The 25,623-nt window shown below is 44.3% G+C and overlaps 16 protein-coding genes across 16 annotated transcripts; 8 read left to right on the top strand and 8 right to left on the bottom strand.

Annotated features, from left to right (window-relative positions):
• Window positions 1-49: 49 nt before the first annotated feature.
• On the top strand, window positions 50-1,806 carry V1512DRAFT_203691 (uncharacterized protein; the record flags this gene model as incomplete). The annotated part of the gene is made up of 3 exons (XM_066913303.1): window positions 50-1,459; window positions 1,507-1,587; window positions 1,636-1,806. The coding sequence occupies 3 exons, from the start codon at window positions 50-52 to the stop codon at window positions 1,804-1,806; spliced, it is 1,662 nt and encodes a 553-aa protein (XP_066773244.1).
• Window positions 1,796-4,006, bottom strand: V1512DRAFT_259692 (beta-glucan synthesis-associated). Its single transcript, XM_066915696.1, has one exon. It carries the CDS (start codon window positions 3,903-3,905, stop codon window positions 2,082-2,084), a length of 1,824 nt encoding a protein of 607 aa, XP_066773243.1. The 5' UTR covers window positions 3,906-4,006; the 3' UTR covers window positions 1,796-2,081.
• Window positions 4,007-5,374: 1,368 nt separating this feature from the next.
• V1512DRAFT_259688 (uncharacterized protein) lies at window positions 5,375-6,181 on the bottom strand. Its single transcript, XM_066915695.1, has 5 exons — window positions 6,115-6,181; window positions 6,007-6,070; window positions 5,902-5,961; window positions 5,529-5,852; window positions 5,375-5,480 (listed from the first exon to the last, which is right to left on the bottom strand). The coding sequence occupies exons 1-5, from the start codon at window positions 6,168-6,170 to the stop codon at window positions 5,454-5,456; spliced, it is 531 nt and encodes a 176-aa protein (XP_066773242.1). The 5' UTR covers window positions 6,171-6,181; the 3' UTR covers window positions 5,375-5,453.
• Window positions 6,182-6,354: 173 nt separating this feature from the next.
• Window positions 6,355-7,708, top strand: V1512DRAFT_259683 (Gtr1/RagA G protein conserved region-domain-containing protein). Its single transcript, XM_066915694.1, has 5 exons — window positions 6,355-6,510; window positions 6,560-6,606; window positions 6,655-6,762; window positions 6,816-7,140; window positions 7,184-7,708. The coding sequence occupies exons 1-5, from the start codon at window positions 6,475-6,477 to the stop codon at window positions 7,685-7,687; spliced, it is 1,020 nt and encodes a 339-aa protein (XP_066773241.1). The 5' UTR covers window positions 6,355-6,474; the 3' UTR covers window positions 7,688-7,708.
• Window positions 7,692-10,396, bottom strand: V1512DRAFT_259682 (uncharacterized protein). The gene is made up of 2 exons (XM_066915693.1): window positions 9,894-10,396; window positions 7,692-9,842 (listed from the first exon to the last, which is right to left on the bottom strand). The coding sequence occupies exons 1-2, from the start codon at window positions 10,297-10,299 to the stop codon at window positions 7,744-7,746; spliced, it is 2,505 nt and encodes an 834-aa protein (XP_066773240.1). The 5' UTR covers window positions 10,300-10,396; the 3' UTR covers window positions 7,692-7,743.
• An 82-nt stretch (window positions 10,397-10,478) lies between these two features.
• Window positions 10,479-11,623, top strand: V1512DRAFT_274766 (mitochondrial 54S ribosomal protein bL27m). Its single transcript, XM_066917797.1, has 2 exons — window positions 10,479-10,725; window positions 10,778-11,623. The coding sequence occupies exons 1-2, from the start codon at window positions 10,518-10,520 to the stop codon at window positions 11,149-11,151; spliced, it is 582 nt and encodes a 193-aa protein (XP_066773239.1). The 5' UTR covers window positions 10,479-10,517; the 3' UTR covers window positions 11,152-11,623.
• Window positions 11,148-13,074, bottom strand: V1512DRAFT_259676 (septation initiation-domain-containing protein). Its single transcript, XM_066915692.1, has 3 exons — window positions 11,657-13,074; window positions 11,508-11,611; window positions 11,148-11,464 (listed from the first exon to the last, which is right to left on the bottom strand). Exons 1-3 carry the CDS (start codon window positions 12,618-12,620, stop codon window positions 11,204-11,206), a joined length of 1,329 nt encoding a protein of 442 aa, XP_066773238.1. The 5' UTR covers window positions 12,621-13,074; the 3' UTR covers window positions 11,148-11,203.
• A 42-nt stretch (window positions 13,075-13,116) lies between these two features.
• On the top strand, window positions 13,117-14,296 carry V1512DRAFT_222005 (hTAFII28-like protein conserved region-domain-containing protein). Its single transcript, XM_066913731.1, has 3 exons — window positions 13,117-13,746; window positions 13,791-13,975; window positions 14,029-14,296. The coding sequence occupies exons 1-3, from the start codon at window positions 13,127-13,129 to the stop codon at window positions 14,208-14,210; spliced, it is 987 nt and encodes a 328-aa protein (XP_066773237.1). The 5' UTR covers window positions 13,117-13,126; the 3' UTR covers window positions 14,211-14,296.
• Window positions 14,297-14,335: 39 nt separating this feature from the next.
• Window positions 14,336-15,098, bottom strand: V1512DRAFT_246379 (SEP domain-containing protein; the record flags this gene model as incomplete). Its single annotated transcript, XM_066914424.1, has 3 exons — window positions 14,336-14,670; window positions 14,720-14,781; window positions 14,833-15,098. The coding sequence occupies 3 exons, from the start codon at window positions 15,096-15,098 to the stop codon at window positions 14,336-14,338; spliced, it is 663 nt and encodes a 220-aa protein (XP_066773236.1).
• A 447-nt stretch (window positions 15,099-15,545) lies between these two features.
• On the top strand, window positions 15,546-16,551 carry V1512DRAFT_106886 (uncharacterized protein). The gene is made up of 2 exons (XM_066912878.1): window positions 15,546-16,013; window positions 16,062-16,551. The coding sequence occupies exons 1-2, from the start codon at window positions 15,839-15,841 to the stop codon at window positions 16,244-16,246; spliced, it is 360 nt and encodes a 119-aa protein (XP_066773235.1). The 5' UTR covers window positions 15,546-15,838; the 3' UTR covers window positions 16,247-16,551.
• Window positions 16,298-17,778, bottom strand: V1512DRAFT_259667 (SEN2 subunit of the tRNA splicing endonuclease-like protein). The gene is made up of 2 exons (XM_066915691.1): window positions 16,859-17,778; window positions 16,298-16,813 (listed from the first exon to the last, which is right to left on the bottom strand). Exons 1-2 carry the CDS (start codon window positions 17,492-17,494, stop codon window positions 16,385-16,387), a joined length of 1,065 nt encoding a protein of 354 aa, XP_066773234.1. The 5' UTR covers window positions 17,495-17,778; the 3' UTR covers window positions 16,298-16,384.
• Window positions 17,779-17,891: 113 nt separating this feature from the next.
• V1512DRAFT_235435 (mitochondrial 54S ribosomal protein mL57) lies at window positions 17,892-18,985 on the top strand. The gene is made up of 3 exons (XM_066914090.1): window positions 17,892-18,370; window positions 18,421-18,635; window positions 18,686-18,985. Exons 1-3 carry the CDS (start codon window positions 18,049-18,051, stop codon window positions 18,851-18,853), a joined length of 705 nt encoding a protein of 234 aa, XP_066773233.1. The 5' UTR covers window positions 17,892-18,048; the 3' UTR covers window positions 18,854-18,985.
• Window positions 18,986-19,151: 166 nt separating this feature from the next.
• V1512DRAFT_259665 (NADH ubiquinone oxidoreductase subunit NDUFA12-domain-containing protein) lies at window positions 19,152-20,289 on the top strand. Its single transcript, XM_066915690.1, has 5 exons — window positions 19,152-19,395; window positions 19,442-19,457; window positions 19,516-19,564; window positions 19,615-19,678; window positions 19,727-20,289. The coding sequence occupies exons 1-5, from the start codon at window positions 19,295-19,297 to the stop codon at window positions 19,917-19,919; spliced, it is 423 nt and encodes a 140-aa protein (XP_066773232.1). The 5' UTR covers window positions 19,152-19,294; the 3' UTR covers window positions 19,920-20,289.
• A 157-nt stretch (window positions 20,290-20,446) lies between these two features.
• V1512DRAFT_235429 (MCM2/3/5 family-domain-containing protein) lies at window positions 20,447-23,278 on the bottom strand. Its single transcript, XM_066914089.1, has 2 exons — window positions 22,996-23,278; window positions 20,447-22,948 (listed from the first exon to the last, which is right to left on the bottom strand). The coding sequence occupies exons 1-2, from the start codon at window positions 23,202-23,204 to the stop codon at window positions 20,479-20,481; spliced, it is 2,679 nt and encodes an 892-aa protein (XP_066773231.1). The 5' UTR covers window positions 23,205-23,278; the 3' UTR covers window positions 20,447-20,478.
• A 264-nt stretch (window positions 23,279-23,542) lies between these two features.
• V1512DRAFT_246374 (chromatin modification-related protein EAF7-domain-containing protein) lies at window positions 23,543-24,727 on the top strand (the record flags this gene model as incomplete). Its single annotated transcript, XM_066914423.1, has 3 exons — window positions 23,543-23,639; window positions 23,691-23,827; window positions 23,876-24,727. 3 exons carry the CDS (start codon window positions 23,543-23,545, stop codon window positions 24,725-24,727), a joined length of 1,086 nt encoding a protein of 361 aa, XP_066773230.1.
• Window positions 24,728-24,822: 95 nt separating this feature from the next.
• Window positions 24,823-25,590, bottom strand: V1512DRAFT_259660 (uncharacterized protein). The gene is made up of 5 exons (XM_066915689.1): window positions 25,419-25,590; window positions 25,267-25,365; window positions 25,108-25,213; window positions 24,993-25,053; window positions 24,823-24,942 (listed from the first exon to the last, which is right to left on the bottom strand). The coding sequence occupies exons 1-5, from the start codon at window positions 25,528-25,530 to the stop codon at window positions 24,913-24,915; spliced, it is 408 nt and encodes a 135-aa protein (XP_066773229.1). The 5' UTR covers window positions 25,531-25,590; the 3' UTR covers window positions 24,823-24,912.
• Between the last annotated feature and the right edge of the window lie 33 nt (window positions 25,591-25,623).

The following is a 25,623-nucleotide window of genomic DNA, read 5'->3' as shown; positions in this document are numbered from 1 at the left end:
CTTGCACTCCTTTATTTAGCATCATCAAGACAAGGGACAACGAGTGAAAATGCCGCTAGAATGGCCGGTATTGTCTATGTCAGACGTATTGGCAATTAGATCACAACGAGATTTTACGAGGAATGTATCTATTGACCAATTTAGTATTCCAGGCGTCAATTTGAACGCTGTTTTACTTCAACCACTAAATTACACTTCTTCTGTTCTTTCAAACGTAGAGAACATTTTCAGATGGGGAGCATCCAGGATATTTGTTGATTTGTACTGGAACTGGCGAACTAATACGTGGCAGATATGCCCGTTTATGGCGAACTCTAGTGTGAATATTGATTTTGATAGAAACGACTATGGTGACGGAAATGAAGTGTTTCAAGAGAATGGACATGTCTATGAGTGCAACTCGACGCTCACATTCTCACGATTTTTAGAGGACATTTTGTTGAAAGAAACGATTGAGCGGACGGATGACAACCTTAACGCGCGACTGCTAATTGTGACTTTGAATCTAAGGGAAGCCAGGACTGTCGAGCTACTATCTGCTCATGCGAGAGGTGACGTAGTAGATAAGCGAGCCGTTGAAGTTATTTCAGCTTCTGCTTTATCTCGGACCATGGCAGCTACGAGTACCATGTCATCTGAGGCCCCGAATGCCACCCAAAGCATCATTTACGGAGCCACGTCGAGTCTTGGATCTTATGTTTATGAGATTCTAGAACAGTATGTTTACACACCGCCTATGCTGCGAACCGACCGGCACCGCGTGAACTTAACTTGGGATGATTCGGGCTCATCTACAAATGGGTGGCCCTTAGTTGAGAACTTAGTGTTTAAGGATCTTTATAGGGTTTTGTTCTCATTTGGCGAAATCGAAGTACCTAGCAATTTATATGATCCGTCTGGTGACTCCGACTACATATTTCCATCATCGTCAATTCCATATCAGGGGTCAGGTGTCATACGGTATGAGACGTCGTCTGCCAGGTCTGTGTGCTCCGTAACCTCAAACCATCTGGTTGAAGTAAACTCAGTCTCTGACCATCCGTCCTGGCTTCAGGTTTATGACTCGTCTACTGCTCCATTTACTGAGAAGTCGATGCGCGCGTATCTTGAATGCGGATTCAGTCCCGTCTTGAACGCATCGATGGAGACCCCCGACGCTGTACTGTCTTATCTGACCTCATCGCTCTCACACGGCAGATGGTCATGGGAACCGGGGCAGCCTACAGAGCAAGGCACATCGAACAGTGGAACTGATGGATCACGTGATGTTCAGCGCTGTACCACTCTGGAACCAAATGGCTGGGCAGTGCGAAACTGCTATGACCGGTACCGAGTGGCTTGCAGGGTCAAAAAGGCTTCATATGAATGGCGTTTGTCCGCCAGAAGTGTCAGCTACTATGACGCTGTCGGTGAATGTCAAGGAAACTCTATGTTTTCGCTCCCCAGAACGGCCGTTCAAGTATGTAATTGAATTCATTCTGCCGCATCAAAACTTAACGAGGACAGAATAACGTGCTGCAGACAATTCGCAATGCATCAGTTGGCTCAAATCCAATTTGGATTGACCTGAACTCTATCGCCCAGCCGGTATGTGCTTAATAGTATCTATAGAACAGAACAATGTTGACACCCCAGAACTGCTGGGTTTCAGGAGGTCCAGGCGCTGCATGCCCGTATGTGAACTCTGATCGGCAAACGGTTGAGGTTGTAGTCCCGACTGTTGCGGCCGTAGTTGTCGCTGTCTTACTAGCTTGTATGTTCTTTCTTTTCAATCATGCGAAAAGTTACGCTGACCGTATTAAGTAACAATGTGTTCTCGGTTGTTTGGATATGAGCAAGTGAAAGCTAAACGAAGGCGTCGTCGAATGGTGAAGAAGTTTGGTGAGATGGAGTACGACGGAGTTCCTTCATGATTTGTCATTTAGAACCGGGTTCATATTTGCGGAGTTTAAGCGTTTTATTTACTGTCAGTCGTTATTCGTGTATAATACAGCATGCATGCCCCCTCCTAATGAAACGAAACAACCGTCTTTTAAGTATTTTCCCCACCCACCTGTCAAAATTAATTGACTAAAGAAATATTATACTTTGCATTTATCCATAATTTTGTTTTTTGGTCGCTTGTAACCAGCCATTTCCCAAGATGTATAATTTGGGTTGTAGTACGCCTCACGATGCTGCTGAATATAGTCTGTGGTAGGGTATCCCTTTGGATCACAAGTAACAGCTTCACTGCCTTCCAGCTGATAAATACGTACATGGTCGATTCTCATATAATTTGGAAATGGCAATGCCTGCCAGTCAATGTACGCCCACGAGTTTGAAATGCCAAAGTTAATCACCATTGTTAGCGGCTCATAGGTAATAGGACGAATATTAATATTACCGTTGGGACCAAGTGCACGTCCGTCAAGTAGATGCGTTGGCTCGTCACCGACCTGCCATTGAATGTATCCCGAGCCCTTACCCGGTTCATACTCAAATCCATAATTTTGATAGCTTTTATTGTCGTACCATTCGTTGTTTAGAGTCGAGACTGCAGACACGGCCTGCTGAAACGGACCACCAGCATAAGTATTCATGGTAGTGACGCTGCTGTTATAGATTTGAATGAAGTCATAGTTAGGCCTGTACCAGACATCCATGGGTGCGACTTGAAGTGACTGCGAGGCTACGCCGATCATTGTTTCCGGGTTAATATTCGAATTCGCAGCTTCGAGAGCATCGATTTCCGGCGCACCGCGACCGACACCAGGATTTGGATGATCTTCTCCGGAACAGGTACACGAGTTTAGTCGCTGGCCAGGCAGGTATGAGATTCCATCCGTCGAAGACTGGTTTGGCGTGATGCCAACGTCACAGCTATCGTAAGAATATGGCCATGTACCATCACTTGTAGCCAAATAGCCGGGTCGAGCAAGATTTCCAAGAGTCCAAATACCCGGCCAGTATCCAATCTTGTTTCCTGGACCGGGTAGGGATGCAGAGACTTCTAGCGCACCGCCCTGAAAGCACAACTTGTTCCATGACTGTATCATGCCTGATCGATAAAACAGGTTGTGGTTCTTAAATGCGTCCATTTGAATGACCAAAGTTCCGTTTGCGGTTGTGATTGCATCTGGATCGTACCATTCAAGATCCTGAGTCGCGGCATAATGCAGGTCTACTGCTGTCCAAAATTGATCTTCACCATCGTAAAAGGTCCTGCCTTCTTGATTGAACTCGTCGGAAAAAACAAGATTCATAATTTTGCCGTCTTTGTTGCGTCTGATGTATGCATTTCTAGGAGTATCAGGATCAATTAATGAAGACCTTATTCCACTCAAAATTGGATATTGCCAAATTGTCAGATATTCAATGACTTCTGGGGGTGCACGATGCTGAGCACGGCCTGTGTAAGTCAAGACCGGGAGAACGATGAAAACCGCAATTGCTCCGAGGACCATCGATAATAAAGCAGCAAATCCGACAAAACCACGTCCGTCTCTTGGTACCCACCGCGGGTCAGGTTTTGCGTCTAGAATTGGATCGGGATTGTGCATATAATCGTCCGGTTCCTTTTCATGCATGTGTAATGGGAATGAAGACACTGGATAACCACCGAAGGGAGAGAAATCTGGATCTGGCTGTGCCTGTACCGCCGTAAGATCACGGAGGGCATGAGGATATGAAAGTGAAGATGAAGCTCTTGAAGATGTGTAAGACTGGCTGATAGACGAAGCCGCGGAATGCGAATATACTGCTTGACGTGAGTTGTGAACATGTTCTCCATGGTGTGCTGAAAACGCTTCTGTTTGGCGATTGAAAGAGTTGAGAGCGATATCGGAAGCAATTGAGTTATCCGAACTGCTTGACGCGTCGTCGCTCAGTTCAGAACCATAAAGAAACGGATTCTGCCGCGACATTGTATATTTTGTGGGGTAGACAAAATCAGTCAGTTCGCGAACAGACGTATAGCCAGAGATTGGATAGAACAACAGCGAAGATTAGACATATTAAGCAGCCGTCAAGACAACTGCGGACCTGCTTGGATGTTCGATACCTATTTAGATTTAATTTGAATTCTGACGTGTGGGCGTAAATAAAAATAGTAACGGTTGTAGAAAACTGGGTACTGTAGTCCGAGATCTACGATGAATACTTGGTAATACAGTACTGATACTGCACGTATGTCTCATACCGTAATAACAGATTGACCCCTGACTACCTCCTGACTTCCCAACTAGTCGCGCATTCGGTACCTTCATTTTACATTAAAATGCATAATATCTAAAAGTTTATAAGATGAGTAGTCAATTAAGTCGTAGACATAAATTTTAAACCTCTCTTAACAAATTTTTTTTTATAGACAGTTAGAATGCTCCAGTTTTGTTGTTGTCTCATAACCGAAGTATACAATTTCCCGAGGCGAAGAGATGGCTTGAGACATACATGTCTTTCAGCCTTGACCGGATTTCGCACAAGCGCAGAACCCCTTGCACCAGTCACAGTTCTCACTGGCCAACACAAGGCCAATTGAACAATTTTGCGCTGTTTGATGCTAATTTTTTTTTTTTCTTCTGAAAACAGTAAAAAAAAATTGTCAACTCACACACACAGTCTCGGCAAAATGCGGAGATGGCGGGACAGAAATTCCAGTATACACCCCCTCTACCCATGAAGCTATCTTTAGCTCACTTGGCGAGAGCTGAGCTATCACCCATCGTATTTTCATTTTGTTAGATTAATTGCTGCTATTACTTAAGTCTGTTCCTAAGCAGGTAAATTAACCCATTTTGATTGTGTTCGGATGGAGAATTCTTTTTGCAACATAATTTTGCAAAAAAGTTTCGCCGCATCTTTAATTTTGTAGCTACAGTACGATTTGTAAAAGCGAATGATGGGCTAAGGAGAATAATGGTATGGCATCTTGCATTTTCGATAATTTCTTTTAGTTTATTTGAGGGATTACGTAGAGCAGAGAGGCAAATAAACTTCTGAGTATAGGTTAAGAGAAATAGATTTCGTAAACGAATTCAGCATGTAGAGTCAAACTCTTTGTTATTAAAAGGATACTTTCTGTGCAGTCCAATTTACCGTTTCCCGATATTAAAGCAATTCTCGGAGCTTACAGATCTGAAATGATTTTATTAAATATATGAGCTTCAGTAATTAAGATGTGCTGTGGCCTACCGACTGCTGGTCCGGCTGTCAGTTCAGGGTAAAATACTCATTGAAATCACACGCCCTTACTACAATTAATATTTTTCGCTTTTAAATAGTCAAGTGTGCGATGATTAACCTGTTAGACTTACTGCTGTTATTACGCTTTGAACAGTCACTACAAAGTCAACTACAACACCAGATACCATTGCTATTGAAAATGTCGATAATGGGCGATAATGGGCAAAGTCTCTACATGATTAATGATTGCAATCTTGTTATACATGTGATCTAGTTCTTCAAACCTTCTACTAAACAAGTACACTGAACTCGTTTACCTAAAATGGTTATTTATGACGGCTTATAGATTAACGATTGGAACTTACAGACGTCGGCTGTTCGAATGCTAACCAGTCACTTCGCTTGGTTGGTAGTATACCCATACTGCTCATCTTGTAAATGCCAACAGCGACTGTGCCTAGCTGAAGTGCAATAAACACAAGCTTGGCTTGCAATACCCTGGCAAACGTATTCTCTCCCTCGTATCGAGCAAAGGCCTGGTTCACGCCCACAATGGCTTTGAACGGATTTGAGAATAACATGAACGTCATTGTAATTGAGAAGATCTGTAGTGTAGAGCCTGAAAAGTAGCTCATAATTGCATTCATAGGTAAACTCTGGCCTGGCGACATTGCAAACTCCCATGCTTTCTACATTATGTCAATTGCAGTTTAAAGATGCCTATTCCTAGTAATATACCTTCACTTTCAGATCATCCTTCTCTTCAGCACTTGGTCCAACAGGTTTGCTTCCATGCTTCTAGCATAATCAGAAACTATCTTCGATTATTTACAGTATGCTTACATGCTTAGAGGCAAGCAAGATCTCCTTGTCAAATGCAGCCGGATCTCCATATGAAGTGTTTTTCCTGTTCTTTGTCAGGCATATATTTTAAAATCTCTAACCACTTACTTGACCACAGCTGACCCTGGCTTATTGTAAACAGCCAACCAACTTGGAGTCGACATTGTACAATGCTCGTGCTATCGCTCGCTGACTTGTGTTCAAGGAACTTATAAGACTATACCCTTACCCTCTACACATATTATTTTGACCATTACAACTACAATTGCATATTAAACAAGATATACTCTAGCTAAAACAATTACGTGACTGGCTTTTCTGACATAATTTCAGTTGTAAGAATCACAATATCAATTGTGTGTTACCGTAGTATTTATATAGTCCAGTGCGCTGTCCCAACGCTAAAACCATGCGCCGCTCGACATTTCTCTCCCCGCTTACAAAGTCGAACACACACGCGAATACTTAATGGCTGGCTCAGCACGGCGGAAGCTGCTCTTAATGGTGACTTGCTTGCTATAATGAATACTTTAGTTGCTGACAATCACACAAGGGCCGTAGTGGTTCTGGTAAATCATCGATGCGGAGCATTATATTCAGGTATATAACACTATTAATGAACTTCTCATCATCACTAACACTGTCAAGTAACTACTCGGCATTTGACACAAGACGACTGGGTGCTACAATCGATGTTGAGCATTCTCACCTCAGATTTCTCGGAAATATGACACTCAATCTCTGGGATTGTGGTGGGTACGATAGTTTGTGGTACACAGCCTCGGCAAGTATGCTCACGGCAATTATAGCCAAGATGCCTACATGGACAACTACTTCTCGACTCAGCGTGACAGTACTTTTCGAATGGTCGAGGCATTGATTTTTGTGTTTGACGTCGAATCAAAAGAGCTGCGAAAAGATATTGAAACCTTCGTGCTCTGTCTACGTAACCTGTATGAGTTCTCACCTTCGGCCAAGATCTTCGTCCTGGTGCACAAAATGGATCTGGTCGTGTTTGAAAAGCGTCAGGATGTGTACCGTGCATTAATGAAATCACTCCAAGACACGTCCGCCATGTTTTCGTTTCAGATTCAAGGTTTCCCAACTACAATCTGGGACGAATCTTTATACAAAGTATGCCCAGAACTTATTTATATCGCCTTTATTAATATCACAGGCATGGTCGAGTATAGTATGTACTTTAATACCCAACGTGAGCACGTTCCAGAAACACTTACAGGCATTTGCGGATATATCCGAGGCTGATGAAGTCATTTTGTTTGAAAAAACAACATTCCTCGTCATCTCTCACGTCACCAATCCAAACTCACCTACGTTCCGTGCAGACTCGACTCGGTTCGAGAAAATAAGCAACATCATAAAGTCATATAAACAGTCATCTTCGAAACTACGCGCCCAATTTCAGTCGCTCACTCTCAAGGGTTCAGACTCGTTTGTGTATTTGGACATGATGACCGCAAACACAATGATCATGGTCATCATGGCAAACAAGACTGACTCGCTGGATCAGTCAAATTTAATGGACCGCGATATGGACGACGACCATTACGGACTTTCGTCTGAAGCAGAAAATAATATTGTGCTCGCAAACATAAAAATTGCACGCCGGATCTTCGAAAAAACTGAAATGATGGATTCAGATGAGTCTATACACCCATAGCTAATAATATCTGACAATGAATCTATTCGTAGGATATGTACATGTATTTTACACTACTATTGGATGACATTCGATTTCTTGAACTCATCCCATGCATGATTCAGGGACACAAATATGCCCTGCGCAATCATTTTCTGCTCGACCGTCGCACTCTGCGCGACTTTATCGGGATGTGTCTTCGCCACCGCCTTCATGTAATTAATCTTTACCTTCTTCGGCATAACCAGATCCGCCATATGCACACTCGTCCAACCCGCTTCAGCCCACAGGACAGTATCTAGCGAGGCAAGTAAGGCGCGCAGATTGTCCTCTTTGCCCATTTTCCACACTCCCAGCTTTTGCTCGACAGCATCATGCAACGCAAATTTCTGTGCATCCTCTGCTTCTGCGGCAGCATTGATCTCCTCCAACCGTTTCAGCGCCGCACTCTCACCATTCTGAGCTTGCGGTCTCGTTGATGTCGGCCGTGAAACCGGCCTTGATGCGGGCCTTGGTGTACTTCTCACACTAGAAGGCACTGATTTCGGCTTCGGATCAAGTACATTGTCGCATCGTCTCTTACCCTCAAGCGCAACATTACCACCCTTTCCGCTCTGTACTAAAACATCCCATGAATCCCGTGCATCTTTAAATCGCTCTAACTGCTCCAGAGCCTCTGACCGCCGTTGGAACAGTTTAACCCAGATTTCGACAAGAGCTTTTCCCGGCTCGTAGTTTTCACCAATTCCCTTTGTCGGACCAATTATACTAAGACCTTCATCAGCATCTGCAAGCGCACTCTTTGGATTACCCAGCTTGAGCAAGCAAGCTGCTCGATTAGATAATAGCACGACTCGCAGTAAGTGAGGCGATGGTGTCTGATTCAACGCTTTTGTATATTCTTCGTTTGCAGTCGTGAAGTCGCCTCGTTTAAACGCATCAGTGCCTTGAGATCGTGACATTGAAATCTCGTCCATCACAATAGACATTATCTTGACCACTGGTCTAGCAGGTATAGTAGGTGAGGCAGGCGCAGCAGGAGATTTTTGTGCAGATGCCGATACTGATAGCGATGGTGTTGGCGGACGCGATTGTTGGAGTAGATCTGCACTAAGCGGTCTTGGAGATGGCTGAGCTGGACGCCGAGATATAGCCGGAGCGTTACTCTCACGATCAACAAATCGACGTGATCGGGGAGGTAGATGAACGTCTTCTGTCTCCACAAACCTTCGAGCAGACTCTCTACGGGCCGACGATCGTGATACCTGTGAAATCGGTCGCGGCGGTGGTTGTGACGGCGCTGACGGCGTTCGATCTGGTGCTCGTGATTGGGGTCTCGACGATGGTCTGGCTGGTTTTGGTGGAGGTTCTTGCTCAAGCAAGCTTGCCTCAAGTGTAGCCGCTGTACGACCGTTCATATGCTCAGGCATTGGTGCTTCAAGATCCACTTCAGGTGCATCCTGGTCATACCGGTAACGGCCTTGATTATGCATCCACTTCGGGTTGCTTTCGTCTCCAGATCCACCAATACCACCTGATGCCTGGTATTCCTCGACTGCTTTAGCCACCGTCCGCTTTCCTTGTTTCCACAAAACTTCGGCACGGCTTCGCAATTGTGAAGATAAACCTGACGCTAATTTGCTAAAATCTTGTGCAGCAGTCGGACTGCTTAAAGACGGCATTTTAAAAGCAGTGGCGTCTGAAGTACTGCCATCACTATATAGAGATGGCATATTCTGCCATTCATCCCGATGCTGTTGGCGAGCGCGATGGGCATGAGCATGTGAATGAGCCAGTCTATCGTCTGGGTGTGGAGCCAGCACATCATCGTCGTTTTCTCGCCTACGCTGAGGTTGAGGTCTCGTTTGTGCATGAGCTTGCATAAGCAGCACGTCAATTGCCTGCTGCACATCCACACCTGTGTCTGTCAGTGACAATGCGCGCCGTGCCTGATCATCACTAAATCCCATGTCTACTAATTCCGCCAAGGCTCGGTCGCGTGGGTCTGATTTAGGAGCAGGAGAGCTCACAGAAGCCGGAGATGGTGTCGACAATGGCGGTGACACCGACTTTGTTGCAGGTTGAGCTGGTTCAGCAAGCGGACCGAGAATATCTTCATCGTCCAATAAATTCATATTCTTCATGTCATCTGTAACCGTAGACCGAACTGGCGTGCCTAAGTGTTTTATAAGCTTTGTGTAGAAGAATACGACACGACCAACCGTACCTAATCCTGCACTATCAAGCGTGTCAAAGCTAAGTCCAGACGCCCAGTCTGAACCCGCATCCACTTTTGCAGGCACAGCAAACTGGGATGACCCTCGTTCAGTCATGCGCTCGTTCAGACTTTTGTTCGCCTCGGCCGCTCGTTTAGCGCTCGAAAACGAGACCAGCGACGCGAACGAATCTTCAGCCTTTTTTTTTGGCACCGTCGGTCTCGGGTTTGTGACGTATGAAGCTCGAGACGCGATCGACGCCGTCGATGCAGCTGAAGCTGGACGCATATCTTGGGGTAGGTTAGGAGTCGACGTGCGGGACTGCCCATTCGCCTGACTCAAACCAGACAATGCCGAGTTCAGCCTCAGGTTAGACCCAGATTCAGAAGAAAATGACAGGTCCAGCAAGTCATCCATTGTGATTTCGGGCCATTCGCAAGGCTTCAAGAGATGTTTAGGGAGTAACTTTGTCCCCGAGCGCGGCGCGCATAATATCGAGCCGCACAGGTCACTCAAACACACTATATACATTACGTAAATGCCATAAACATTCAAACACGCCTCTTGAAATTCTCGTGAACATTTGTTCCGTCGGCGGCTTGTCGATAGATATTTCAGAACAATTTACACGGGTCATGGCCTTTGTCCAAAGAATGACGTCGTCGGCTACTCGGGGCGTGTCTGCTTTGAAGCAATGCATTGCAATTCGAAGCACGCTGTCGTCGCTCTTGCAACCCGGTAACCAGCTGCAATTCGTGCGATATGCTACAAAGAAAGCTGCCTCGTCTCGAACAAATGACTACAACTCAAAGGGAAAGCGGTTAGGTTTGAAGAAAACTGAAGGTAGTCAAAAGATTTGGCACGTGAAATGCATTAGAGTCTAACTGTGGAACAGGCTCTGAGGTCAGAACCGGTCAGATTATTTTTAGACAAAGAGGAACAAAGTGGTATCCTGGTGAAAACGCAGGAATTGGACGTGATCACACCATCTTCGCTAAAGAACCTGGGTTTGTACGATACTACAGAGATCCGTTTCACCCGGAACGACGGCTCATCGGCATCTCACTTGCCGAAGATATCAGACTACCAACGTCACATTGGCAGCCTCGACTCCGTCGATTTGGACGATACGCGCTTAGCGACCCTGCTGAGATTGAGACAGAGAAAAACAGACTGAGTAGAAAAGAATACTACGGCTGGATCAAGAAGCGCCAAATGATTGCCGACAGTGCTGCGGCGAGAGAATCTAAGCAAGGCACTAAAAATTAATTTATGCATAATTATTGTACATAGTCATATACATCGATTCCTACATTACTACTCATGACCGCATCTGCTGCCGCCGCGCGTGTCGCCGCTCTGAAGCTCGTACTAATTTCTGTACTCGTCCAACCATTTCTCCCAAACAATACAACTCATCTGCAGAACCCACTGGACCGAGATTCATCTGATCGTCGTACAATGCCATGTGAACGTCGTTTGCAAAATGCATGTAAGCATCTTCGCTTTGCAAATGTGAGTTTAGAGACGCTACCTGTTCTGGTAAACGTGAAAACGGTATCTCCAGTTGCAGTAAAATATTCTGTGTATTGTTAGTGTCATTTGCCATTTGCAATGAGACTTACTTTAATCAGATTTCCTAATTCAGACACACCTAGTTCGTCGACTTTGTCCATCTCAAGCTTGTAGTAAAGTTGTGCCTGGCGACTGATTTTAAACCGCCCAACATCTAGTTTATCAGCATATGTACATTATTAAAAATTATCAGACATACCCGGCATGGCGCTCGGTCCCAACACGGGTGCATTGCCCTTCAATTTAGCTACCTCTTGTTCGGCTTCGGCAAGCAGCTTTTCTAATTCATCGATAATCTCACTCGAATTTGCCTTTTCAAATGATTTAGATCGGTTTGAGAGTATGCTCCTGTTTGCCAGACTCGGTGATACGTCAGGTACTTCATACTGACCATTCACGGCCAAATTTTGATTGCTAGTTTGATTGTGGTTTGCTGTTTGACTGTGATTTGCGGTTTGATTGTGTTCTTCGGTGTGGCCAACGCTACGAATGCTCACAGGCGTATTCACTGCATCTTGTTTCCTGACCACGTCATTTACCATACCACGTAAGTCTGCGATTTCGCTTCTAGCTTGCAATAAGTCATGTTCAAGCTGTAACGAGTTTCTTAACGCATCATTCAGCGACTCCAGTAATCTCATTTCCTCCACATTTCGGGTTTCGTTCCCAGATTTGAGTATTGGGTTCGTAGCTGGTCTTACCGGCAAAGGATGTATAACTTCGACCGAATGGTTGATTAGAGCCGGCCCATCCACAGAAGACTTGGCCCCGTTCTCGCCATTCAAACCAAAACTAACATATTCTGACTCATTGTCCGATGACGGTGTTAATGACCCCCGATCTTCTAATTCAACAGTTTTTGTTTGTCTGGTGACATTTGATTTCACCATATTTTTTAATTGTGAAATAACTGCATCCTTTTCCTCGACTTCACGCGTCATTTTCTGCAATTGACGAAGCAGGAGCGTGTATTCAAAAGTCGCATCTTGTTTAGGCTCAATGTTTTCTGTTGTAGCGCCATGAATCTGTGCAGGTGCTTGCAATGTCGAAACAGATGGATACTCCACAGACCCATTTCTCTGGTCGACTTTAGGCGACAATTCAATCAAATTTGGCTGTGTAGATCTCCTCTGATGCGTTTCCTCAGCTGCCGCATCACTCATAGGTGTTGACACTCTCGAAGCTGTTTTGACTGTACCTAAAACTGATCCAGGTGAAGGATTGTCGACGTTGAATTTGTCCAGAAGCTTAGCTAGACGAGCGATTCTATCCACCTGTTGATCACTAGCTATGACTGTTTAGTTAATTGTAATGTCTAAGCAACAAAATCACCTTACAACTCTCTTCAGACAGTCGGTTGAACTCAACAGCACTAAACACAGATTGCGGACTATCTGTTGCCCATCGGTACGCTGTAGATTGCGTGTTTTCAAGTACGGACGGGACTGACGAGCCGCGATTGTGATCTGGCGTAGCTCTCATTATATTTCCATGCACAGCAATATATATCAAGTCTATATAACAAAGTGCAGTCACGTAAATGCTTATGACATGACAATAAACTGGTTTGTTTACGCGTCGTGCTCGACTAAAAGAATAGGGTAAGGGTATTGAGCACTCCACAGTTTGTAGCTCAGCTCCAATTGCTCACAGCGACGTCACCAAATTGATGAGTGAACAACCACCAGCAAAGCGCGCTCGGAAGCTGTCGAGTGCATTAGGTACTTCGTCTCCAAGACCGTCAATTTCTCGCCAGTCATCGCAGCCTCCACATCCGCACCCACTCAGACAGACTACGTATTCTCGAGATCTCCAGACGGGGTCTGAAGGACACAGCGATTCAGTCGAAGCAAAGAGCGACGAGGGTCGAGACGAAGATGAAGATGGTTATGACGAGCAGATTGGTGTAACAAGACAGATGAACCACAAAGATGATGCAGATGAAGATGAAGAAGATGAAGAGGATGATGAAGATAATTCAATATTTTCATCCATAAAGTTAAAGATCAGAGTGAACGGTTATTCCAAAGACTCCAAACATAAAGCCAGTAGCAATAACAATACGGATAATTTAGAGAGTGGAGAACAAACAGCTGAGGAGTCAGCAGAGGCAGATGTGGATTGGAATAACATGTTCCCACCTCCAAGCTTTTACGGTTTGGACGTCAATTTCGATGGACCAGATCAAACCACAGGAGACGAACAACAAGATATAGACGCATTGCTTGGTGAAGACAGACTAAAACGAAAGCGGACGTTTTATCCCGGCATGAGCCAGGAAGACTTGCGGTATATACTCTGTCATGCTGTATGTAGACCTACTGATCATATAGAAAACTGATATCTTCTTTCACTGAAGATCAGATGGAACGCTACGAGACGTTTAGACGAGCGAATGTGAATCGCGGTGGTGTCAAGAAGTTAGCAAATGCCGTGTTAAACCAGTCCATCGCAGACAATGTTGCTATGGCAATTTCCGGCTTTTCTAAAGTTTTTTTAGGCGAGGTAGTTGAACGAGGTACGTCTGTGTGTGATTGAAAATGTCGAGTATTGCGACTAATCAGATGGTAGCACTGGACGTACAACAGCGGATGGATCCCCCCGACCCATTGAATCCGTATGCTGTGGCAGGACCATTACAATCAGAGCACATTCGAGAGGCATGGCGTCTTTACAGACAAGAAACAGGGTTGGTACCAGCAGCACATTGGCGGCGGCAAGGCGGTCGTGGTGACGGACGCATGTTTCGATGATCACTTTCCAAATTGACAGATATTTATATAAAATTATGTAGCATTTTTTCGCGGTGACCTAACAAATAGCCAGATGTAAATCACAGTAAACTTTAAACCCTAGATTTCTATCCAACTATACGTATTTATGCACCCAGACGGTGGCCTTCCCCATAGAAACCACCTTTAGCGGGGTTCGGTGGCACGTAATCCTCATCCATCCTTCGTTCGACCCGAACATCAACTGGCTGACCAGGGTTAACGTTCAAAAGATGTAAAGGAGCACGACCACTGTTGATTGCCCGTAAAATCTCCTGGTTCGCTGGAACATCATATCTCATCAAAGTACCTTCTTCAATGCTGAAACCGTCTCGCCAGAAAGTCAGCGTTCGAGTAACGGGTGCAAGAGTCTCCTCTCGTGGCGATGCAGCTATAGGAGGTGTTACTTCGGACGGGATGCTTGATCCGCCGAGAGTGTGCCCTAATTTGATCAGTATTGTACGCTTATATTTCGTGATTCTTCGACCTACCGCTTCCTCTGAATGTCGATGGTCTTGCCGGTTCAGCCTGTGGGGGTTCTGCTTGACCACCCCTAGAGATGTAATCAGATATTTTGTTTAAAAAATAGAACAGAAAAGTTTACAGTTCAGCTTGCCGTAAGATATCTCTAACTAATCTACCTCTTTCTGAATCTGGTTTTTGCACAGCCAGCCCCGATTTCTCGCCACCAGTAAACAGATCTTCAGGCTGTCCTCTTCTGAATGCGCGGCCAAAGTTGGAGCCATCATCGTCTGATGGCGGAGACTGTGATCCAAATGAAGGACCAGCACTTGTATCATTATTCATATCTGCCAGTGTTCGCACTCTGTTGGACGATCCAGTTGGTCTCTTTGATTTATCTTGTGACATATTTGGAAACCTAGAATATTCTTGTCAGTTCAAATCTCTATTTCCAGTTGTTGTGTTTGATGCATGGAACTCCCAAAACATATGGAGAGATAAAACCCCAAGCACAGTTTTAAAACCATAACAAACCGTGTTGTACCCTTGATTTGTTTGTTGTGACGTAGTGATCGGATTTGGAGTATTGACCTCAGTGAAATCTTCTCCTTCGTCGTCGTTGTCGTTTGACAAAGATTGATTGAATTGGTGTTGATTGTGGAAGGGAGAGGAAGGAACACTATTTGAGTCTGCGGCGTTGAAGAAGGCATCGACAGCAGACTAGACAATAGAGCAGTAGTTAGTATACAGTGATCTCATACAGCGATCTCATATAGAACATAATAGAAATGAACGCGTATTAAATACGCTTATTACTATTGCAATTCACTCTTTATTTTGAAAGGTAACTCACATCTAAATTCCAGTCAACGCTCTCAAGGAACGCAGCTGCTTCTTCTGCTCCAGCCTGAGTCAATTCTATGAACTGTTCAATCTGTTCTTTATGATCTGAATTGTCCGTCATATCTTGATTGATTTGTATGAGCCTCCAAAGTACTTCAAATTGCACAATTGCACTGACTTTGACCTGAAATGACGAAAGAATTATCAGGCTGATCTCATCTTACTTTAAGCCGCACTCTCACAAAAATTGACCACGTACTTCTCATCCCTCAAATTAATTGTTGATACACCAATTGCTGCTCATCATGAAACTTCTATTATGGTCTTTTCTATTTATTCAGGCACCACTGCTGGCTTTAGCACAGGCAGATTTCTTTGAGCAGATGTTTGGTGGTGGTGGTGGAGGCGGAGGAGGAGGTAGAAGAGCTGAACAGCATTCAGAAGGAGGTTCTCTATGGTATGAACAGAATTATGAAGCAGGTAAGTTTTATTCAAGTTGTTGTCATTGATGGAGCTGATTGTGTTTAGTCCAGTGTAAACATTACGTCTGTCAAGATACACTAAAATGCGTAAAGAAAGCAGTAGACTGTCCGTGTGTATTCCCAGATTCAGAAGAAAAGTGCATTCTGCCGGACAAGAAGAACTATGTCTGTATTTCAAAAAACGGGCGTGGATGCTCATTTGTTGAAAAGGCATGGAGAGGAGAAGTTTAGAGTACAACGACGAAACGAAACGCATTTGCGTCATGGGAGATGTACCATAGGTTTAGAATATTCATAATGTAAATATATTATCATCAAAACAAAGCATATCCTGATTTAATGCAATAAAACGCCAATTCGCCATACAAATCAATCTCTGTTGCGACTAGGAATCCAGCGTTTGTACGTGACTTCCCGCACTGAATACCTCCTTAAAAGCTCATCAAATGTCAGCCAGCTGTAAATGCTGTCTGGAATTTGCACATAGCAAAACACTAGTGTCTTCTTTGCACCGCTGACAACTCGATTAACGCCTGAGCTCCACGACCAGTCTTGTCGGATCGCTTCATTACGTGACTCGTCATTATACACTGGAATGACAATCACTCCAAATTCAGCATGTGAAAGTGGTGGTCCTCGTTTGTACAGTAGATAATCAACTCCGAATTTAACCCCTTCCCGAATACACCATCCATGCGACCGGTAATGATGATACACAACGTAATTAACAATAAACGAATTGTCAGGGTTCCAATCAGGCATCAGCAACGTCAATAATGCTGGAACTGTTATGCGATCCTAATAATGTTAACATAAACACTTTGTCAATTCAGAAATACTTACCCCTGTCTTGTCATCATAAATCTCCAAACAATCAAGACCATAAGCAAGAAAAAAAGCTTCTTGATAGGTCAGTTGAAGTTTTTCAAGACTAACTACAGAGCCATCTGAATTGCGTAAAGGTTTGTCTTCTTTACGAAGAGTAGCCTTCTTAATCTCAGATTCAGCATCGAGTGACTGCGTTTCTGACGCCGCCTCGCCACCAGCTTCTGCTATCGCTCGAGCATTTTTAAATTTCCTCCGAGCAGCTCGCCGGAAAGCTGTAACCTCTTCAGGAGCAAGTGTGTCTTCGCCCATCGCAGCTTGCAACCGCTTCGCTGTCCGAATTTCCCACGTAGGATTACTCCTACTTTGAGTGCCTTTTCCAAAAAAACCTGCTTTCCACAGAGCCTGCATGTCTTCTGTAGAATCGACAAATATGCTAGACACATGTGTACTAACAGAGTCAGTATACGTCTCCACGGTGGCCATATGTCTATGTTTCCGCGTATACTTCCATTTCACCGGTGCTACTATCAATGCATACAAATAATGAGCAATAGATATGGGATGATGAACAATCAACGGAGGCAGCGCAATAATTGGAACAGGTAAAGGCTCTGTATAAATGGCATTTAAGTTTCTCCTCTTTGCAGCCATTTCCTGTCAACGAGTTAGATACTAAATCAACACGAAAAAAGCTTTCATATTCGGATTCTGATCAGATACCGTTGTAGTCTATTGAGAAATCGTATCTTCCACTTCTGATAAATCAGAGTCAAATATACAAAAAATGCTATCATCATTGAATCCGAAAATTACATCTGCGATTGGGCAAAACCTTACCGGAAACTATTTACATCTGATATTTCAAGACAAAATCTTCATTTTCTTTATCCTTTTCCAAAAATGAGCCTCATTTAGTTCATCTGTTGATATATTCTTAGCACAACAAAAATAATTTTGAGATTCAAGAAAAATTTATGTGGGAATATGCAGTTACCCGGACTACATTTGATTCCCTCAAACCATTTTTCGTTTTCTCGACTCGAGCTCAACAGGAACTAAAGAACAGCCATTTGAGCGACTGTTTGTTAGGACTTGTGCGCCTAATATAAAAAACGCAGTAATTTGGTACGCGAAGCAGACAATTGTGCAAATTTAAAAGGTGCAGCACGTAACTATTCGCACACATACATCATCATAAAGTCACAATGAGTTTAGCAATTACTTCAATGCGGACGATGTTACGGCCGTCGGTCACAACGAGAACTCATTTGCTGTATCCACTGAATACTGTTACACCTATAGCTCGAAGAACAATTATATATACCGACGGGTTTAATGAAAACGCCAAATCTACGGACGAACTGTCACAAGGTGACATTAAGAACTTGAAAACTGCATTTCAACGACTTGCAGGTACTTTAAATCCTGAACTATACCATTTGCCAGAGTCTATGTTATTGCAGGCATTTACGCACAAGAGTTTCCGCCATGGGATGTTTCCATACAATGAACGAATGGCAGTATATGGTAATAGCACACAAGACTGATCTAGCACAAGTTTGCTCACACTTGAACAGGACAAAATCTATACAAGTATTATACTACTCTCGAAATTGCCGGTAGCAACTCAAGTCACCCCTCGGCTGTTGGTGGACGCAATGTTTCTATTCTCGCTACGGCAAACGCAAAGAAACTGACCAACGGCCGGACCTTAGTCTACAGCTTTCTTTCGAAAAACGAATGTATTGATGGTATTCGATGGGAGCCCGCACAGAACATTTCATTGGAGAATGTAAAGAAAAGTGTCTATGTGTAAGTGCTCGAAGTTACTGACAATTCTAGGCTAAAGCGAGTCCACGGTCAAGTGGGTTGTATGAAGTAGGCGCTCAGACAGTGTTTGCATTGATCGGTTTAATTGCACTACGACACGGCAGTGCTCGGGCTGGTGAGTTTATCAAGGACCGTATATTATCAAGTGACCAGTCCATAGCAAGTCCTCGAAAAAGTTAGTTGCTTCTATGGCGGAACTAATTTCTAGACTAAAGCAAAGTAAACTGCTTAAAAGGGTTCAGACTTGCTTGGTCTTTGTATGTACATAGGATTCTAGATATAGAAATGTATTTGAAATTTATTTTGTAGAAAACTCATCGCCCCGTCTTTTAGCAGCTAGCTTAGGTACCATTTTAGTATGTCTGACATAAATATCCATGTCAGTTAAGTAGAAGCAAAATATCACGTGAACGTCACTTAAATTATTATACTTGAAATTACCAAATTAACCATATAGTGTCACCCAAATATTGGACCAATAGTATCGTTCGCGAAGCTACTCACGACATCACTGATATAATATCGTTCGATATTGAAACAATTTCCATTAATTGGACTCAAGTGTGCTAATCGCTTAATTGGCATAAAATATATCACAGATTTGATTTAATTTAGTTCGATATGTCTGCCAGTCTTTTACGTGTCCTACGCAATTTGCGGAGAGTTGGAATCAAGGATTATTTCCACCAGATGAACAACATTGGTGATACCAAATACGGAAAGTAAGTTAAGTGCTTGTTTGGTGTGGAATATATTAACATACTTCAGGCTTGTCGGCACTGACGTAAGTTGACTGGGTGTGGAGGAAAGTGTGTGTGGATATGTATCTTAACAGCAACCAGCGATTTGGAAACAAGTTTTTTGAAAACACGGATGAGGACGAAATTCACTGTAAGGGACTTGTGGAGACTGGAGTAGATCAGAATGCTGATAGTGGGTAGTGAGAACCAGATGGGTGGATTATAAGGAAAAGTACTACGACGTCTCACAGATTGAAGCCGGATGGTAAGCGCGAGTTTCTGCGGTACGACGGTTCTGACATTAATACTGAAGGCACGGATGGTTGGGATATTTAGTTGACACGCCTCCTAACCAGCTCTCCCCTGAGCAGACCACCAAACGCGCCACTCCTCTGCCGGCTCAAGCTGCAAACGGAACCGGTACCAGAAACGCATATGTTCCATACTCAACCGTCAAACCACGGATATCAGCTTGGATACCAGAGATTAAAGAGCGGTCAGCTTAGATTTTGTTTGCATAATAAAAAAACACTTTTGTCAGTCATAGACTGTTTCTCCCAAATATAGAATGTGGGGTTAGTCGTGGTTCTCTTAATTGGAAGTTTCTGTGTATACCCCTAGTCTAGAAGACCACATTCAGGCTGGTGGTATGTGATACTTATACCGGCGTCTCATACCTATTTCAAAAGCCATTTTAGCAAAGTAGTTAGAACTGCCGTTCAAGAACCATGTACTTCGTTCGGTATTGGGCATCACAGACTCAGACGTAGTTCAGTCATTTTACTTAAGCCCAGACAAGGGCGGCGGAAGACCAAATAAGACCCTTAAACTCCTAAGCTCTCGTCTCGGCGGTCGGCCTAAGTGATTCTTTAGCATTAGTTTAAACAATGTACAATCGGTGCAATGGTTGTGCATTTATTATATCATCGAGTGAACGCGGCTTCAGTTAAGCACTGCTTAAAGTTCATGATGTACTATTTATTCCACGACGGTTTACAGCAGAACCCAAGATCGTAGCACTACAAATTTAAATAGTTGCAAAGTTGGTCCATTAAAACATATCAATTAAATCTTATACACCATATCCGATGAAATCATAACCTGGTTTCGTTCGTGCATCCGCTCTAGAGCCGTCATGGCTTCCTGCCTTGAAAACAAATCTTCCTGCTGCATCTGTTTGTTGACCTCGACCAGGATAGTCTCAACGCTAGCATAGTCGTCTGAAAATATCGGGCTGTTCATCAGCTGGCCCATCAGCCGTGTAAACTGTTGCAGCCGCGACGGAGAGATGCCGGTTCCAGGTTGCTGGCCAGCCATAGCTCGGCTTCCTTCAGCAACGCCCATCGCTTCTACCGCATCTGTAAGAACTCGGAAATTTTCCGTCATCTCGGAATCATCGTATCCGTCATCCTCGTCCGCAACTCTTGAGAGTGAATCTGACGCTGACTGGACTTGCGGTCGTCTGTCACGGTTTCTCATCGCACGCTGTCGCGCTGTGAGCCCTCGAGACACAGCAGGCAATGCTTCCGAAGCATCCTCGTCCTCTGAAGCATCTTCGTCTTCACCAACGTACTCTCCTTCGTCGTCAGATTCGGAGTCGCTGTCCGCATTCCTCTGAGTTTTGCGCCGCTTTGCTCGCTCAGGTCGCACGACTTCTTTAAATAAGGCAAATCGCAAGATCTGCTCCGCAACCTTGGCGTCCTTGGTCTCAACTCTCAACGACAACCTGGACTTTGCATGTGCGGTAGCAAGACGAATCAGTGTCTCGAGAGTACGGGCAGTGATTGGCGACGTTTTTCGCTGATTTGCACTCAAATCGTCGTTTCGCAATCCAGAATAGCTACCAACAATATAATCCGCTGCATGCTTTGACAACACAGGTCGTATCCGTGTCTTAGCGTAATGGATATATTTTTTGATAAACGGAATGCTTAGCACCTCTGTTTTCTTCTTTCCATTGACCTTGGTTCTGGTAGTGACCCCGGCATGTAGTAGAGGATCATACTTTTCGTAAACTCTGTGTTCATCTGCGTCGTCACCACCACCGCCAGTAGCTTCGTACTCCTCGTCGTCGTTTTCATTGTCGTCATCTCGCTGTGTAGGTGCACTGTCGCCGACTTGCATAGACTGCCCATCATCTTCACGAACGGGAACACCTTCCTCGGTGCCAGGCTTAATGTACCTGTGCATTCTCAACACGTGCTCAGAAATAGCGCGGTCACGAGCATCGTTAATCTCGTCGGTGACGACAAACAATAAATCAAAACGAGACAAAAGCGAGTCGGGCAATGCGATGTTCTTATGTGGATCCTTGTGAGTGTCGTATTGTCCAAAAACAGGATTAGCAGCTGCGATAACCGAGCATCGAGCATTTAATGAAGTGTGAATTCCAGCCTTCGCAATGGTCACGGTCTGCTGTTCCATAACTTCGTGAATAGCTACTCGATCAATGTCGCTCATCTTGTCAAACTCATCGATACAAACAACACCGCGATCAGCCAAAACCATTGCACCTGCCTCTAGCCGGCGCTCTCCAGTTTCTTTGTCTGATGTGACTGCAGCCGTAAGACCAACACCAGACGATCCACGACCAGTGGTTGCAATAGCAAGAGGCGCCGTGTTGAGCACAAATCGCAGAAGCTGAGACTTGGCTGTAGACGGGTCGCCAACCATGAGAATATTGATGTCACCACGGATATGTGTTCCATTATCAAGATTCTTCTCCATGCCGCCCAAGAGCATCAGTAAAATTGCTTTCTTAATGAAATCATGGCCGTAAATTGATGGCGCAAGAGACTGGGAAAGCAGTTCAAAGACATTTTTCTTCTTTGATACTCTGTTAATGTTTCGGATGTCGATATCAGACACACGAGCCCGTGCAAGGCCACCGCTTGCTTTGGTAGAAAGAAGCACAATGTTATTGGCAAGAATCACGGTCCGAAACTGGGCCGAGCCACCGTCTTTTCCTGCAGATCGACTACCCATAGACTTGTACATACCCACAAGTTGGATTCTGTCTCCTGGCTTGACAACGTCGACACGATCGTCGTCAAGAATGACTTCAATACTGCGTGGGAGCTGTCCCGCTGGTGCTCGTTCAGGCATCTCCTGAATAGACATTGTCTGGTGATCACGGAAAGTGGAATAACCGTATTCTGTCATAAGAGGGTTGCCCTCCGCATCTTGTGTAGGGTAGACTGAACTGATAGAAGGCATAGTGGTAGCCATTGCTTGATCGTGGTAGGCTCGAGCGTGAAACGCGCTGGTTTTTTCACAGTAATGCACTGATCGAACAATCTTGGGGCGGACTAGAGAGCAGCGAGTAACAATACCTTCCAAACTAATAAGCTTGCCGATATGACGAGCTGAAATTGTACGAGGGTTCACTGCATGATCGCCAAAGTTTCCCTTGAACGCGACATAAAACGCATCAGAGTCAGAAATATCATGCAGAACTGGGTCTCGCATAGTAAGCACCAAATCCTTCAGACTCTGATCAACTGCAGGCAAATAATCTGCCGGTGTCTTGAGCAATCTAGTTTTTGTAAGTATCATACTGATATCATATTTCAATTTACTCACCCTTCCCAGAATTCGCGGTCGACTTCTCGAAGCTCATCAAGACTAACAACAAGCCGTCTCTCCTGACGAGCGAGCATTAATCGAATATGGTCCCTGTAGTTTGTCGCTACATCCTCGTTATCTAAGAAGTCTGTGAACCGACGAACATAATCCGCCAGCGTCGCATCGTGCAACGGTGCCACTCTAAGGCTTCTGTCGACGTCAGTCATAGTGTGTATTGTATTCTGTGTAGAAAATGTCGTAGGTTGAGAAGTGAGAAGCGACAAGATGAGACGGGATTTGGAGTGCAGCCGACAAAAGAGGAAACGTAAATGGGGCAAGGGATGAAAGCCGCGCTAAAAATGCGACGCGTCTGTGTTTTTTAATTAAGGACGCGTCGCGTCTAAGAACACAATTCACGTTACATTTATGCAAATTGAGCTTGCTTAGTTATTTATTATGTCAGCGAATTTACGAGTTCATGTTTGATCTTACTCGAGCATAACAGCTTCACGACTCGCTTACTCCCCAAATGTCGGATACAAGATTTAAAAGATTATAGAGCAAGATGGTGCGAAAAAAGGATAGTGATGTTTTGCCCGAGGACTGGAGTATAGAACAAGAAACTGCGCTATTCAAGGCCATTTGTCGCTACAAACCAGTTGGTATGCCATTTGATAGTGTGCCGTGCAAGATACATTGTTAACGATGCACAGGTCTTGACAAACATTTTTTGATGATGTGTATTTGTCAAATGGTCAATAACTCAAATGTTGAGGGCCCATATCTTACAACCAAAAGTATATGGGACAAGCTAAGTACTTTGTACAATCTGGACGGACTTGATGAATTGGTATGCTTTTGATGCGTTGTCTACGAATGTGAACTGACTGATAAATAGGAGGACGGATCAGAGGAGTCTTTTTCCGAATCAGCTGCCGAAACTCGGTCTGCTACGCCAGCCATAACTAGACATCAGCAAGCCGAGCGCGACGCAGCCAAGCAAGAGCGTTTGGAAGCAAATGAGGAAGCAAACAAGCGGCGATACGTGCCTTCACAAATGAAAAATGAGTTCTCTCTACCTTGGGACGAATACGGGGAGTTGCTGTTAGAACACGCCAGAGAAATGGACAGTCAAGCTACAAGTCCAGCGCAGTTATCGACGACTGCTGGTGCAAGCAATACTCCAGTCTCAACTACACGAGGATTTAAACGTGGGCGTGAGGCTAGTGTAGAAGAGGATCTTGGAAGTGTTGATATGAATTCGGCCGATGACATAAATAATCTTGATTCTGACAAAGAGAATTTGGAAGAGATTGAGGCAGAGCATGATGATGAAGACGGCGATAAGGAAGCTAACGTCAAGGAGGAAGACGAAGAGGAAGAGGTAGCGTCACGAAACACGCGTCGCCGTGGGCGGACTAACGTTCAAGAAAAGACGCCAGAAAAATCTAGCGTTAAAGCACGTAACCGACGAACTAAGCCGACGAAACGTGGTGCATCTGGCAATCGATCTACTAGACAGCACGGGCAAGAAACTGGTACAGAAGAAGACGAAGAAGAAGAAGGTGAAGAGGAACATGAAGAAGAAGAAGCTCATGATCATGAGTCTGGTGGATCCGGGGCAGAAAGCGAAGAACCCTCGACGAGGAGCAAAACTCGTCGTGGACGCAACACTTCTAATACTGCCGCCACCACCGGTACTGCGAAAACGTATGTTCCTAGAAGAAGTTCTAGGCAAAACAGGAAATAGGGTATGGGTGGAATTTACTCTAGATGGAATGGGACTGCTGCTGCACGTTCTGCTTCGGTCTAGTGAAATAATGTACAATAATGGTTTGTTTAATATTTTTATCGTATGAGAATGTTATGTGTAATTAACGTGGCCTCGCTTTAGAAAACAATATACCAACTTAAATACATTTACAGCAAATAAAGTTAGTTGATCTTGAGGAGTTCAACTTCAAACTAAACCACAGATTAGCAACACAACTATCTCAAACCAGTTAATAACTTACAATCAAAGTGGCATTGGGAGGGATCAGACCAGGGAATCCACGAGGACCATAAGCATAGTCGCTATGAGGTTGTTAGCAAAAGACTCAGAAGAACAATATTGACAAAGTAACATACCCAGTGATGGTAAGTCTTGCCTTCTCGCCCAAGCTGAGCTGAGGAACACCCTCATCCCATCCTTTGATGACCTGGCCAACGCCAATCTTTGTTTGGAAGGCTTTGCCTGATCATTGTCAGATTAATCCAAATTAGACATAATTTTTTAATTTAAAGTACCTCTGTCTCTAGAGCTATCAAACTTCTTGCCGTTCTCGAGAGTACCGACGTAGTGCATGCTAACAAAGTCACCAACCTTAGGGAAGGTCTTTCCATCACCTATTGAGGATCAGAACTGCTTAATTTGATAGACGATATTTCACAGTACTGACCTGGAGAAATACGATCGACAGTGACACCCATTACTGATATTGTAGAATTAAAAGAGCGAACTTGGAATTGCTTCGTTGAAGAGGTTAAAAGTCGGTTGGAAAAACGTAACATCGACTAATTTTGTGCATTTTTCTTTGTCTTTACGTCAGATTAAGTCATCGCGCAGTCTGGTTTAGGGTCAAATTGTCTTCGCTCTACTACATC

Source organism: Lipomyces arxii (genome assembly GCF_038497795.1).
Source record: "Lipomyces arxii strain Phaff 12-163 unplaced genomic scaffold V1512scaffold_3, whole genome shotgun sequence".
NCBI classification, from domain to species: Eukaryota; Fungi; Ascomycota; class Lipomycetes; order Lipomycetales; family Lipomycetaceae; genus Lipomyces; species Lipomyces arxii.
This window is presented reverse-complemented; position numbering and strand designations above follow the sequence as displayed.

Bases quoted from the DNA above. Each gene is read 5' to 3' on its own strand.
- V1512DRAFT_235429 (XM_066914089.1), bottom strand. From the start codon at position 23,204: ATGACTGACGTCGACAGAAGCCTTAGAGTGGCACCGTTGCACGATGCG. The intron at 22,949-22,995 runs GTGAGTAAATTG...TACAAAAACTAG, and splicing joins GACCGCGAATTCTGGGAAGG to ATTGCTCAAGACACCGGCAG.
- V1512DRAFT_106886 (XM_066912878.1), top strand. From the start codon at position 15,839: ATGAAACTTCTATTATGGTCTTTTCTATTTATTCAGGCACCACTGCTG. The intron at 16,014-16,061 runs GTAAGTTTTATT...GATTGTGTTTAG, and splicing joins TGAACAGAATTATGAAGCAG to TCCAGTGTAAACATTACGTC.
- V1512DRAFT_259676 (XM_066915692.1), bottom strand. From the start codon at position 12,620: ATGAGTGATGCGGCAGCTGAGGAAACGCATCAGAGGAGATCTACACAG. The intron at 11,612-11,656 runs GTATGTCTGATA...CTGATAAACTAG, and splicing joins GGGACCGAGCGCCATGCCGG to ATGTTGGGCGGTTTAAAATC. The intron at 11,465-11,507 runs GTAAGTCTCATT...AACAATACACAG, and splicing joins AATTAGGAAATCTGATTAAA to AATATTTTACTGCAACTGGA.
- V1512DRAFT_222005 (XM_066913731.1), top strand. From the start codon at position 13,127: ATGAGTGAACAACCACCAGCAAAGCGCGCTCGGAAGCTGTCGAGTGCA. The intron at 13,747-13,790 runs GTATATACTCTG...CTGATCATATAG, and splicing joins ATGAGCCAGGAAGACTTGCG to AAAACTGATATCTTCTTTCA. The intron at 13,976-14,028 runs GTACGTCTGTGT...ATCAGATGGTAG, and splicing joins AGGCGAGGTAGTTGAACGAG to CACTGGACGTACAACAGCGG.
- V1512DRAFT_259667 (XM_066915691.1), bottom strand. From the start codon at position 17,494: ATGGCTGCAAAGAGGAGAAACTTAAATGCCATTTATACAGAGCCTTTA. The intron at 16,814-16,858 runs GTAAGTATTTCT...TAACATTATTAG, and splicing joins TTTATGATGACAAGACAGGG to GATCGCATAACAGTTCCAGC.
- V1512DRAFT_259660 (XM_066915689.1), bottom strand. From the start codon at position 25,530: ATGTTACGTTTTTCCAACCGACTTTTAACCTCTTCAACGAAGCAATTC. The intron at 25,366-25,418 runs GTCAGTACTGTG...GATCCTCAATAG, and splicing joins TGTCGATCGTATTTCTCCAG to GTGATGGAAAGACCTTCCCT. The intron at 25,214-25,266 runs GTACTTTAAATT...GACAATGATCAG, and splicing joins TGATAGCTCTAGAGACAGAG to GCAAAGCCTTCCAAACAAAG.
- V1512DRAFT_274766 (XM_066917797.1), top strand. From the start codon at position 10,518: ATGGCCTTTGTCCAAAGAATGACGTCGTCGGCTACTCGGGGCGTGTCT. The intron at 10,726-10,777 runs GTAGTCAAAAGA...ACTGTGGAACAG, and splicing joins AGGTTTGAAGAAAACTGAAG to GCTCTGAGGTCAGAACCGGT.
- V1512DRAFT_235435 (XM_066914090.1), top strand. From the start codon at position 18,049: ATGAGTTTAGCAATTACTTCAATGCGGACGATGTTACGGCCGTCGGTC. The intron at 18,371-18,420 runs GTAATAGCACAC...ACACTTGAACAG, and splicing joins TGAACGAATGGCAGTATATG to GACAAAATCTATACAAGTAT. The intron at 18,636-18,685 runs GTAAAGAAAAGT...TGACAATTCTAG, and splicing joins AGAACATTTCATTGGAGAAT to GCTAAAGCGAGTCCACGGTC.
- V1512DRAFT_259665 (XM_066915690.1), top strand. From the start codon at position 19,295: ATGTCTGCCAGTCTTTTACGTGTCCTACGCAATTTGCGGAGAGTTGGA. The intron at 19,565-19,614 runs GTAAGGGACTTG...GATAGTGGGTAG, and splicing joins GGATGAGGACGAAATTCACT to TGAGAACCAGATGGGTGGAT. The intron at 19,679-19,726 runs GTAAGCGCGAGT...TTAATACTGAAG, and splicing joins TCACAGATTGAAGCCGGATG to GCACGGATGGTTGGGATATT.
- V1512DRAFT_259688 (XM_066915695.1), bottom strand. From the start codon at position 6,170: ATGTCGACTCCAAGTTGGTTGGCTGTTTACAATAAGCCAGGGTCAGCT. The intron at 6,071-6,114 runs GTAAGTGGTTAG...GACAAAGAACAG, and splicing joins CCAGGGTCAGCTGTGGTCAA to GAAAAACACTTCATATGGAG. The intron at 5,481-5,528 runs GTAAGTTCCAAT...TAACCATTTTAG, and splicing joins CATTCGAACAGCCGACGTCT to GTAAACGAGTTCAGTGTACT.
- V1512DRAFT_259683 (XM_066915694.1), top strand. From the start codon at position 6,475: ATGGCTGGCTCAGCACGGCGGAAGCTGCTCTTAATG. The intron at 6,763-6,815 runs GTACGATAGTTT...CGGCAATTATAG, and splicing joins AATCTCTGGGATTGTGGTGG to CCAAGATGCCTACATGGACA. The intron at 7,141-7,183 runs GTATGCCCAGAA...TTAATATCACAG, and splicing joins GGGACGAATCTTTATACAAA to GCATGGTCGAGTATAGTATG.
- V1512DRAFT_259682 (XM_066915693.1), bottom strand. From the start codon at position 10,299: ATGGATGACTTGCTGGACCTGTCATTTTCTTCTGAATCTGGGTCTAAC. The intron at 9,843-9,893 runs GTACGGTTGGTC...TAAAACACTTAG, and splicing joins GCTTGATAGTGCAGGATTAG to GCACGCCAGTTCGGTCTACG.
- V1512DRAFT_259692 (XM_066915696.1), bottom strand. From the start codon at position 3,905: ATGTCGCGGCAGAATCCGTTTCTTTATGGTTCTGAACTGAGCGACGAC.